Source organism: Centruroides vittatus, unplaced genomic scaffold (assembly GCF_030686945.1).
Source record: "Centruroides vittatus isolate TY-2023 unplaced genomic scaffold, ASM3068694v2 contig_824, whole genome shotgun sequence".
In the NCBI taxonomy this organism is placed as follows: domain Eukaryota; kingdom Metazoa; phylum Arthropoda; class Arachnida; order Scorpiones; family Buthidae; genus Centruroides; species Centruroides vittatus.
Window position 1 is genome coordinate 743,086 of NW_027122537.1, and position 13,313 is coordinate 756,398.

The 13,313-nt window shown below is 31.5% G+C and overlaps 1 protein-coding gene across 1 annotated transcript; it reads left to right on the top strand.

Moving 5' to 3' along the window:
- Positions 1 to 7,454: 7,454 nt before the first annotated feature.
- On the top strand, positions 7,455 to 9,401 carry LOC136982380 (silk gland factor 1-like). The gene has a single exon (XM_067278869.1). It carries the CDS (start codon positions 7,712 to 7,714, stop codon positions 9,086 to 9,088), a length of 1,377 nt encoding a protein of 458 aa, XP_067134970.1. The 5' UTR covers positions 7,455 to 7,711; the 3' UTR covers positions 9,089 to 9,401.
- Positions 9,402 to 13,313: the final 3,912 nt, after the last annotated feature.

A 13,313-nucleotide genomic window follows, 5' to 3' on the forward strand; every position in this document is an offset into this window, starting at 1 on the left:
TGGGTGAGGGCAAGTAGAAGATTCTTGGGGTTTTCCACTAATAAAAATTGAATTATTCATTTAATAGCGCGCACATGCTTATGTATACGTGTTAAGTTTTTAATTATAAATAGAGAAAAATAGAAATATTTTTCAGAAAGTTTCATTATAATTTAAATACCAGGATTCGGGAATGCTACTGAATTCTCGTTGAAATTATTGTAGTAGGTCTTACAAACAAAGACAAAACTAGAACTCGTGTTTAAGTTTACTATGTATTGTGTTGTAACGAACAAAAAATTTAACAATGGATTTAAGTTAACAAAGTTGAAATCACACAAAGTTTGTTCCTAGCATAACAGGTGAATTGACTGAAAATTTGGCATTGACTATTGAAGCCAAGGAAAATAAACGAAACGGGAAAAGGGTTTTATGCAAATTCTCGAGATGCAAATCAATAGAAAGTCTTTGACTTGCTCTTCGGAAAACAATTTCTTTGACAATTCCGTCATTAAAAAACTGGACTCATTACATTTTCTCACTATTTATTTTAATAAAAAATGCACTTTTATTCATAACTGCTGCTCTAGTCGCAAAATAATTACAGGTATGTTTGTTTATCGATATAGCTCCCGGACTTCTTTAAATAAGAATTACTGTCTGGATATAAATACGTTATCGCTTTACCAATGGAATTAATAAAGAGAGATTATTTTGTTCTTATTCACCCAAAATAAGTCACAACTTAATAAAATTTCCGAGATCGATCTGAGGTACCATCTGGTGCACATCTCCGCCATTGTGTGCTACAGTATTGTAGAAGATCCGAATGTGTGAAATTTCCCTGGGTGAGTAAACAGAACAGCACCTGGTCAGTATGTGTTTGACGAGAAAAGATTTTTCCTGCTTCTGACTCAAAAGTCACTTGTTGACTTTTCTCCAAGAAAGAAGCTAGCTGGGAATATTGACTTTGTGGTAATTATTTATTCGTCCGCCTAAATAGGGCCTAATAACATGACCAAACAATGCATTCTTGCCGGACAGACAAGCTTCTAATCTTCACTGTCCATTCAGCCAGCTCCCAGGTGGATCTACCTGGGTGTCCGAATTTTCTCGCTTTTCTTTTGTTCTACTAGTTGCTTCGCTTCCTCTATATTCGGTATTAATGTATCGATTCATCCGACTTTATGAGAAATTCTAACATGGCACAGTTACTACTAAAATTTACCTCGACTCTTTTGCACAAAAGAAAAAGAAAAATGCTCGGAAACTTTTATTGACTTTAGGGCAAAATTAAGCCCAGTTATAATAAATTACTGTTTTTGTGAGAAAATCTAATGATAAAAAAAAGTTAAATTTGATAATTGAAGTCTGTTTTTATAATTTTCATTTAGGAAATAACAATGATAAAAAGTGAATTATGATATTAAAATCATTTTTATAACAGAATATTTACAGATAAATTTGCATTTTTATAACATATAAACCAGAATTATTAATATTAAAAAATAAATGAATTTTAAACAATAATGGATAAAATTTAAATGATTAAATGATATTAATGGTTCATTATTTTACTTTTTTTCTAGAGTAAATTCATTTATAACAGAATTGTTTTTTCATGGCATTCTTCAATACATTCAAAGTATTTAAAATTTTTATACACAGTATATTAATTATGTAAGTTATAGTAAATTTAATGATAATTATTAAATTATTAAAATAAATCTAATATACTTAATAATTATTTATTAAAGTCAAACATACAGGCTAACATATAGGTTTATATAAAATTCTCTTCTTTTTTAATTCTGATTTAAGATTTTTTTTTAAATTATTTTTCTAAGTTAAAATTATTTTATTTTTTTATCATATTAATTAAAGTTTAATCAATGAAATTTAAGAATTTAAACACATTTCCCCCCTTTGAATTTTCTATAATATTTATATAATATACACTAGAATAAGCTACATTAAATTATGTTTATATAAACTATTTTTATAATAAGATATTTAATGAAATTTTGAAATGAAATTCGAGTAAATATTAATGTAAATTTATTTTATTAAAATTATATTTTTAATTATTTGTAGTACGAAGATTAAGGAATGAAACTACGTGATTATAAGGTAATTAGATGAAGTAAAAATTTTTATTAATTCCTAATTGTATGGGTCGAATCGAACTAAGAACGTCCAAGAGATTTAGCCCATGGGCTAAACGGGCGAACGGATAATTTTCAACTTGGCATTCGATAATGAAATTCGATTCTTTAACAAGAGATTAAAGGAACTTTACATTGAATTTTAAAAGTAAATTCAATTATTAAGAATCCTTCAAAGAGTACCTCGAATATTCAATTATTTTGATAGAAATTTATGATTCTAATGTTTTTTAAAATATAATTTATTTGAATCTATCGTGCAAGCGTTTAATTACTTTTTTAAAAGATTTCTTAGCGATTTATTAAAGTTCTAAGTACGTATTTGAACCGTCAGCGATTTTATGAGACTTATATTATGATTTTGCTTGTTATCGACAATTTCCTATTATAAGGATTAAGTTAATTATATCGTCATTTTAATGAAGCATTTGCTATAATTCATTTTAGATGAGTTGGTAAACATAATTTAATAAAAATTCATTTTCTTTTATCGTTTAAGCAGCATTAAATTGTACTAATTACCATTACGAAAGGAAAATAACAGTTAATAATAGGTTGCTATTTATGTATTTTATTTACGAAATAATAATTCTCCAAATAAAAATAAAGACTTAAGATCTAAATCTGATCGAAACCGTAATTTAATAGTAAGCGATCGATAAGCCATCCATTTATTAAGGTGCTTTGCTCCTTCAGTAGGTGACCACCTGGATGGACATCAAAAGAGCGGTGAGAGACCATGAAATCGAGATTCTCACGGCCCCACTAACTTCCTTCTCCTCCCCCTCAGGGTCAGCTAAGAAGAAAAAAATTCCGTTGACCACCGGCTCTCGTCTTGCTCCCTCGGACGCGTGTGTCTCAGCAGGAAATCCTCTTCTTCACAGATATGACGTAAGAGGTAAGTTAGGTGTCAAGTGGGTGTGACATTCATTCACGGGAACGTTAATCCGAAATCAGTTTGTCCTTTAATTCCCACAGTTTTGTGTGCTGACAAAACGGTGGACCCATAATGTCTGGACTTAAATGCCTTTACACACCATACATTTGGATTAGTTTGTACGGGCCTAATAGGCCTAGCCAATATCTATTTATAGTTAGAATCTTAATTCCCGAGTGCTATCTTGCTACTAAAAAATCTATATCAAAGGTTTTGCAATATCAATATAAATCATACTTATAATTGTAATAAAGACCGATCATTAATAGAATTTATAGATCGAGATACATTCTCTCTCACTTTTTATATTAGGATTATTTTCTAAAGCTATTTTCTATGTATAATTTCATTTTCTTTTTTTTAAAATATACTTTAAATGCAAGAGAGTAAAGCATTGTCGTAAATAAACGATTCGTTCTACATTTAAATAGAGAAAAAATTTAATTTTAATTAAATACAGAAATTTTTATATAAAATAACAAAGTAATTGTCATGTAGAATAAAACTAGCGAGGCTTATAAATGTTCATTCTACTCTATAATTAAATTATAAATGCGTATTGAATATTGAAAAGTCTATATGCTTTACTACTATATAAATAATAAGATTAATTTTGATTTCTAGTGAATTAGCCAAAATATTTTTATGATTTATAACTTTAAAATTTAAAATGAATAGGAATAGAATTAAGAATTTTGCAACGAATTGCTGCGAAATCCTTAAACGACAATGGCAAATATCGTGTAGAATATTTAAAAAATATTTCAGAAAGCTTTTAAATTTTTCGTTACATGTTCGAAACAATTGTTTTAATAGTCTACTTAAAAGAAATGTTTCATCAAATGTTTACTTTCTGGCAGATTTAACAAAATTAAATTTTCATTAAATTTCTTACAAAATTGAATTTGTATTTACGATTATAAACATTTACGTATATTCATTTAATATAAGCAAGCATTATTCAATATTTATTAAGTCTACATATTAATTTTAAGCTACTTACCACAATAAAATATTTCATTGGCCGGATTGCTATGAAAATTATATATTGAAGAGAAAACAATGATGTTTTCTCTCTTCATTAGTGTTGTTATTATTTGGAATTTTGTAAATTAGATTGCTAAATTTAAATAATAATTAAGGATAATAACCAAAATAAAATTTGAATAACATACTCTAGGAAGCTTTCTATAGATATTTCTCTTGAAATATTATAATATTTTAGATTAGAAAATAATCTAAAGTATCTGAAATATATTAAGTTTTAAAAAAATATTCTGTATCTAATATATTAATATTAGACTCTTTTCATTTAAGTTTAAGTGAGATGTTTAAACGATGTAATTTCAGAAGGGATTCTGTGAATAATAAAGGGATACTCTCTTTACTTCATAAATATGCCTTTGTTAGTTTACGGACTTTAACCTAGACATCTGCTACACCACTTCAGTTAAATTAGAAGGCAAAACGGAGCTGTTCCTGCAGGGCACCTTGGCAAAGTTACTAACGATCCACTCGGAAAAGCCATCTAATTATTAAATATAATATAGTTTATGATAGAAAGTATGATTAATCATTCATAGCGCATCATTTACTTATTGTGATACAAGTGCTACTTCAAACCAATGATATTTAAGCTTATTTTATATCCTCGTTTTATTATTTAATCGAATCACATATTATTAATTAGCTTTCTATGGATGTAACACATAATCTACTCTTTCAATCATTAAAACCGTCGGTATGAGATATATGTAGACACTATCCTGGTCTATATTTATTGAATTAATAACAATTAAGGAATAAACTTATTTAATAATTAATTATATACTAATAATTAGTCTTGGTATATAAATTACGATAATTGATATTTATCAACAAGAAATCACAATTTAAAAGTAATATCATTTAAGTTCCGTTTTGAATGTGTGGATCCATAACAAATGGATTATTATAAAAGCCCGGAGGATATCGATTAAAAGTAGTGATTGCGTTTTTATATATAGCCTAAATTACGAGGCCACGCCACAAATTAAACTGGTCTTTCCCATTAGCACTCATAATTGCTATCTATATTCAAGCGGTAATCAAAAATTAACTTAAAGACGTAAAAGTAAAAAAAGGTGAAGCGCGACGTCACGTTTCAAAGCGATCAAACGCAGCATTCTTACCTGAATGTCCCGAATCGTTACTGAATGCGACTCCCTCATTCACCGTATATAAGGGGAATCTGTGTATTTGCCCGTCTGGGGAAGAGATTTAGAGAAGTAGTTTTGTTGACTTACCACATCAAACGATGAAATATTTGTTTGTAGATACTGTTTACATTCAAATAACAATCGCCGAGTTTGTAAGGCTATCAAGTGGGTTGGAAGAGATAAGGTGATTATTCCGATGTCGTTTTGGGTAGAAGAATCCTTCTGTTTGTACAACAAACATTGTCACAATAAAGGCTGACGCTAATTAATCTGTAAATGTTTCCAATGATGAGCAGTGAATATTATTTTCGTTGCTTTGCGTTTGCTTCCTTTATTTAGCTTTGATTTGTTGAGGTCTCATTCGGTTTCGGCACCGAAAATTTCAAACAACAGAATTTTTACGTTCTCTAAACTATCATATCACTGATACAAATTTAGAGAAAGTAAAAAGTTGATCACTACATTCAGAAATTCGTATTTCTCAATGCTTTCCGGTGATAGTCATATAATAGGCCTGTATTGTATTGATTTTAGTGTACAATAAATGGTATAAGTACTGGTAGACGATATAACAATGAGAATCACATTTTGCTCCGGGTAAAGTTATTCCATCGAATCGTATCTTTTAAACAATATGTAATATCGTAAGTTTATCATAAGCCTATATTATTACTATATTATTATTATTAACCATAATAACTTTCTAAAAATAGTACAGTACATCTCGGTATCTTTATCAAAATTTAGTTTCTGTAGGATATGAATTTTAGCATTTATTTTATGTAATAGTCTATTGTCGGATGATGTACTAAGCAGTCTAATATTGCCTCCATAGAGAATAGACAGATTTAAATGATTACACAACACCCAACGTGGGCCTTGCTGCGAATAATGCTGTCTATTGTTTGGAAATATATGGATGCTGTATGGTAGTCTGATTGGTTATGTCTAGACTGAGAAGCCGAGTAATGTATTTTACGTGTTACATCCTTTATAAACTCTTCTGTTAATAAATACTTGGAGAATAGGCCTATATAAAAGCGATATATGGGTAATTTTTCATTTGTGTAAGTAAAAGCAGCCACTTATTACGTAAAGACAACTTTTGTGGATTCTTTCGACTGACGTCATCGCAGGTGTGAACGTTGGTGCCTTTTTACAACAGATTCCGAGAGACAATAAATGCTGCTATAAACGTTGTCGGTTTCTTTTTCTCTCTCTCGAAAGAATATAAAATACAAAAACTAAATATGTTTTCAGGCCTTCGCTCGTCTAAACAGCTTCGTTTAAAGTAAATTGAATTTTTTAAGAAAAATTGGAGAGCTGATTTTTTTTATTATTTAATATGTACTTGGAAAGTTGGGTACTCGATCGAAGCAATTAATTACGAAATCGCCGTGTTCACTTCAAGTTTAAATTAAATTTTTATTAAGTTCCGTTTAATAAAAATAATATTTGAGATAAGCAGATATAGATCAAAAGATTTATTAAATTATCACGATCTTTTTGGATATCGTCTTAAAGAAATTCTTTCGTCGCTGTTCTCACGAAATTACAAAGCTCTATATAATGAAATATATTTAATAAGTATGAAATACTACAGTATATCTATTTGTTGAATATGGAAGAAAATATTTAATTAATTAATTTTTATGTGAAAAATACAATATAAAAAGTTGGTGAATGTCTTGAGTACTATTTTTAGAAGATAGCAATTATTATATTTTTCTTCCTGAAATCTTATTTTTGCTATTATTTATGTAATTAGAATTGAAAGCGAAATTTTCAAAATTGTTATTCCGTAAAAAGATAAATGTTCTCAGATGTTTCTATTACAATATCTAAGCAAAATTTAGATTAAGGTTTTTATCATTTGCTGTACAGAGTACAAAATACTATGATATAATGACACGTGATGTGAACAGTAATTTAAATTTAGTAAGTATTGAAAAGTATAATTTGATACGCACACAAATTAGCTCTGCGTTTATCCACATAATCTTAACGAATTTAAAATAATATAATCAGGTACGTACATGTGCATGGCTGTACTGCAGACTGTTACAAGTGCAACTGACTGACCTAAGGTCGCCCGGTGCGCCTTTGAATAACCGCACCCCGGATGTGAGCAAGATCGACGCCGATTGGTGGAACGAGCGAGATGTCATCTTCTGCAGTTGGGCGAGAAGGCGGAGTCTCCCCACCTGAATTAATGCGACAGGTTGATAGTCCCGCCTACATTAACATGCTGACAATGGCGATGGGCGTACCCAACATCCAACATTGCTATCGTCTTCTATGCGGTGAGAGTATTTACTTAAGGCCCCCTACTGCATCAGACATTGCTGTACTGGACTATCCTCGCGTTGAGGTTGCTTGGACCCATCCTCTTCAAGTGTTTACATCCAGGTGAGAGTGACCTTCGACCTCCGATGACCATGTTGACCCACAAGGGTTATCCGGACTCTAGTTGTAGTATGCAATCGATGACAGCAATCAGTAATAATTACAGCATGAACAGTGTTACGGCAAGCTCCATGACGGCATCCATGAATGTTAATTACAACCCTCAGACTTTCGGGACTAACATGATGTCCACCCCGACTATGACAGGTATGGGTGCCGGTAGCATGAGTATGGGCATGACTGGAAGTACGTGCATGTCACCTGCCATGGGTAACATGACTCCTCTCGGAACTATGAACTCTTTAAATCAAAGTATGAACGGAATGACCTCGCCGGCATGCATGGGTTCTATGTCCGGTCTGAACAGTGTCAACGGCAGCTTGGTCAGTAGAGAATTCACCGGCCACCCCGGTCCCGTGCAGGCCGAGTCTCCCGCTAGCAACGCTGCATCGGCCGCCCTGCAGCGTGCCAGGGCCGATAAAACGTACAGGAGAAGTTACACTCATGCCAAACCGCCGTATTCCTACATATCTCTGATTACTATGGCCATTCAGAACTGCCCGAGCAAAATGCTAACACTGAGTGAGATCTATCAGTTTATAATGGACTTATTCCCCTATTACCGACAGAACCAGCAGAGATGGCAGAATTCCATCCGGCACAGCCTCAGCTTCAACGACTGCTTCGTTAAAGTTCCCAGAACACCCGACAAACCCGGTAAAGGTAGTTTCTGGACTTTACACCCCGAATCAGGTAACATGTTCGAGAACGGGTGTTACTTAAGGAGGCAAAAGCGGTTCAAATGCGAAAAGAAAGAGGCTATGCGACAGCAACAGAAAAGCACCGGGCAGCAGTCGGGAAGCACTTCGCCGGCCAGCACTAAAGGAGAGGTTCGCATTTCACCGCATCAGCAACATTCTCAGATTCAGCATCACCAACCCACACAAGTGCAACATAGAAGTACACCCAATTCGCACCTGTCCAGCCCTAGCACCTACACTCATCCTCACCTGATGGACAATCAGGTGTGTAAAGCGGATACCGCATGTTGTAGTCCACCCGTTAACGGTCTAACTCATACAGGCTCGGCCGTAGATGCTATAGGGCTAGGAGGTGGTCACATTCGAGGTTTGACCGACTCTTCGTTACACGCTAGCCTATTAACTGCCGGACAACTGAAGACGGATCCGCACTTTAACCCATCGAATCATCCTTTTTCTATAAGCAGCATCATTTCGACCGAAAATAAAACGGATATGAAACTTTACGAGATGTCACAGTACGGTTCTTATGCCCCGTTGTCACCGATGACCCCTGGGCATACGTCCTTACCCAACGACCCTGCAACTTACTATCATCCTTCACTTTACTCTGTTCATTCGTCGGCCACTTCGACGATTTAATCTGCCTGTGTTCAGCCGTGTTCAAGGTGTGTGACAAAACCTCTTGTACATAATTAACGTAGGTCTAATTTAAAGAGAACTACATTCGTTTTCTGTCCGTGAAACAAATTTGTATAAAGGCGTGGTTTGTATATAAAAGGAATATCAACAAGTGCAAAGAAAACGAATCTATTACAGTCCTTTGCTCTCTCATTTGTGTTTTTTGTTTTTCTGTTCAATTTTGTTTGTTTTTTACTCGTTTCATGTAAAGTGCACGAATGTCATTCATGTTAAAGCAAAGTTGCATTTTGAATCAATACATTATTGAAGGAAATTTGTGTTTTGTGAATTCTATTCATTACACCATACAAATATATAACTTATATATATTATTTTTATGTTGGACTTCGATAGAAGGCTCGTGCTTTAATAAGGGTATATTCACAAACCGATTCTTTTATTTAGGCCTACGTGGCTATATCAGGCCGTAGAAACTCGCTTTAACATAATAATCTCTTCTTACAAATTAGGATACGTTATAGTTTCCCTAGATATAAATTAGTTTTATTACTTAAAGCATTAACAATATCCTAAGTGTAACTACCGTTAGAATTCTAGTTATGTAAACTTTTGTTTTAGTTTATAATTATTTTATTAGTTATTAAAATCGATTATTAAACACATATTACAGCATATATCCTGTTAGCTTTACACGCTTTTAGCCTGTAATGTAGCATAATGGCCTAACATTAGTAAAACACAGATTAAACTCTTTAATGCTAATACCGATTAAATGTTAATTCATAGGCCTATAATAAAATCGTGTATAATTAGGTTTAAAGCTGTTTTATGTCTTTATCCTCTTAAGTAATAGCTTAAAAATATTTTTACTTTCGGATCTGTCCCAACACCTAACTTCTCCTTTACTCAAAAGGTAATTAGGTGTATTAAAATCATATTATTTTTATCCATTTTAATAATTCTTTCTTCTATACGGCCTTTTATAGCCATGGAACTTTACAAATATCGGAAACAGAATTGTAAAAACGCCGGAATTAGTATACGAACCACACTTTTATATAGTCTTTATTTAGCCATAAATAGGCCTAGATATCGTTTTAATTTTTCCATTAGTTTAAAATGTTTTGACTGTAACGATAACGATTTTCTTCCGGTGAATTAGATCTATAAGAGGGCCTTAGCAACGTCTATAGAATAAATTCTACAATTTATATCGGTCTAGTATAATGATTAATTTTAATGCAAGAAAAAATTTACATATCATCTAAGGTAGATATATATCAAATAAATTTTTATATTTAAAGATTAGTTTAGACTAAGAATCTAGAAATTCAAAAAAAAATTAAACTTATAGAAATTCATATCTGAAAATGGTTTAGGAAACCGTCCCGAAAGAATTTTAAAAATGCCCATAGGCAATTTAACAAATGACAGAATAGATAAATTATTCTTTACAAATTTTTTCTCCTCTTTTAAATGTTTATCTCTGTAGAAATAAAAAAAAGGGTTTTTGTTTTATTCATATTCCGTAATGTTTTTTTTTCTTTCCAAAAGAAGAAAATAAAAAATCGTTTTGGGGAGCGATACAATTTTTGTTCTTTCGCTTGAAAGATTGTATTTGGGAAGAACCAATCAGAAAGAGCAAGCAGGTTAACAAAAAGTGATATTTGTCCATGGCTTTATAGTCAGCTATCAAATTGTTTGCCCAACTTTTCTTTCTAGGATCGACTATTACTTTAATCTCTTTCCTTTGTTTGTCTTTTTAAAATATCAAAAATAAATAAAATATATATTTTAATTAATTCCGAGAAGGAAAGACCACGTTGATGGACATCGAATGTTTCTCAAAATCTGATCTATGATAGACTTTATATCTCTTATTTATGTTTTCTTTTTTACCTATAAATCTTACTTTTTGATACTTTATTCTAACTGTCAATTCTTTCGAAAAAATGATTATACATTCAGAATAAATCAACAGCTATGAATTTTGGATTACTTATTATATTCACTTAAAATTAGATTAGTAATGTTAATGGAAGAACTTAAGTATCGCCAGTTCTTTAAATTAAATCGCAGTAAAAAAATTTACATGCTTATCCATACCGCTAGTTCTTAAGAACTCTTATAACCCTTATAAAAACTCGTTTACTAAAACAACATTTAAATTTTACACAAAATAAATCCTATTCTTTCATTAATTTGATTTTATGACTAAATTTAATTATTTAAAATAAGTTTTTCTTTAGTTAACCCATTTTTATACATAAATAAATGAATGGGTAATATTAAACTCTAAGCAACAATATTTTATTTTATGTTTATTCGTTAATTTATAATGAGTTTTAAAAGTTTTAAATCTAAATTTAAATATTATATTCTAATCTATTTTAGACGGTTATCGTGAAATTTGCATAAATGCATCTTCTAGTCCATTTTGAGTTACAGTGTTATTCTGTTTAATTTCATTAAAATTTGGGCTTTATATACAAGTTTAAATATATTTCGGTTGACACTTATATATCATGAATCTATAAATACAGTTTTTAAAAGATAAATCTAAAGACCATACAAAGTTTAGAAGTGTAGTTACTCAAATATTGCCCGTTCGGACAAAAGAAGGCAAGCGATGTGTTAAGCTTACGATAATAGTCTATGAATCTTTACGGGCATCGATATAGTGAAAGCTATATTATAGTTTACGGGATTACAGGATTAGATATTCACAACATTTTTCCTTGCTTAACATTTTTCACGATACAGAATTGAAATGTTATAGAGCACGTTATAAACCACTTAAGAACTGACTTTACTTACATTGATAAATTGTTTTTAATAGTAAAATAGAATGTTTCAAATATGTCAAAAGTTTATCGGGATTATGTTATAAAATTCAAGCTAATGTGGTAAATTAATCTTTATATTTATATATTTAAGTCTAGTGAAGATATTCTAGTTAAGATCCGAGCTCTGTCGTTCAATTCGTACACGCAAGAAAGTTTACCGTAGGCCTACGCGTAAAATAAGCTCTAACCTGTTAAATTTATGGATTTATTATGCATAAGCCTACCTATTTCTCGGTAAATGTTTAATGAGTGCAATAAAAGTTTATTAAATGTACTATATGTCGTTTAAAATCGATACTGAGCGAGTTTTTACGGAGTCGGTCGATGAGGGTTCAAACAGTCGTGGGATTGGAACGACTCTTTAATGTCAATTTAGGAAAAAAACAATCTAGAAAAGATCTTTGTTATCCATCTGACAGTGAAAAGTCAACATGAATTATCGATTGCCACACTTGGTATACGGAAGGGCCTAATTATAGGTGACAATAGAAGTCCACGTGGCAGTACTCGACCAAAAAGCCACCGCAAACAACATGATACGATTGCAATTTTCTTCCATTCTCTGCACACTAATTTTGAGGCTTATTCGTGTCTCCATTCTAATCGATATAAACCTAACTGTCCCAGGTAGATGTCACGAACTCGGGTGGACGCGTGCCATACCGGAAATGCGGCTTCATTTGCTTTTCCGGTCGCACGTCCTCGCTGTCAGGTTCGAGAGAAAACCGCAGCCTTCTTTATGATTATGGGATATGTGGGAAAATTTACTTAGTGGTCCCATTTGGGGCCCTTTTCTCACACGTTCGGACGGATAAAAAAATATGATAGTTTGATCGAACGAGTCATACTGGATCATTGTTTCTTTTAAAAGGCTAACTTCATCGAATAACCACTTCTATTAGTTCGAAATCTGTTTAAAAATCATTACATTAATTAAAGTTGAATAGTGAATAAAATAAAGAATAAAACATTCATTTTAAATGTAAACAGACTTAAATTTTGACTTGCGGATAAATAGATCTAAGCCATTAGTTAAAAATCAGGCTTTTATCCACGTACTGCGCGGTACGATAGATTCATTTTGGTTTTTAAACAGAAATAATTCACTTTTTTATTAACTGTTTGAAAATTTCATTAGATTTTTTATCATGTTCATGAAATCGAATTTTAACAATAACAAAAACAGTTGAAAAATATTATTTTTAAACAGAAAAATAACAGTGTAAATCTTTTAGCTTATGTACAGATTTTTATTATTTCTCGGATAGAATTCTATTTTTTAGATTTTTTTTATTTATCAACTTTATTAAATTATATTTTTGTTCGGTTATTGCTATTATTATTTATTTAGTTTCTCTTTTTTTATACTTTCTCAGTTA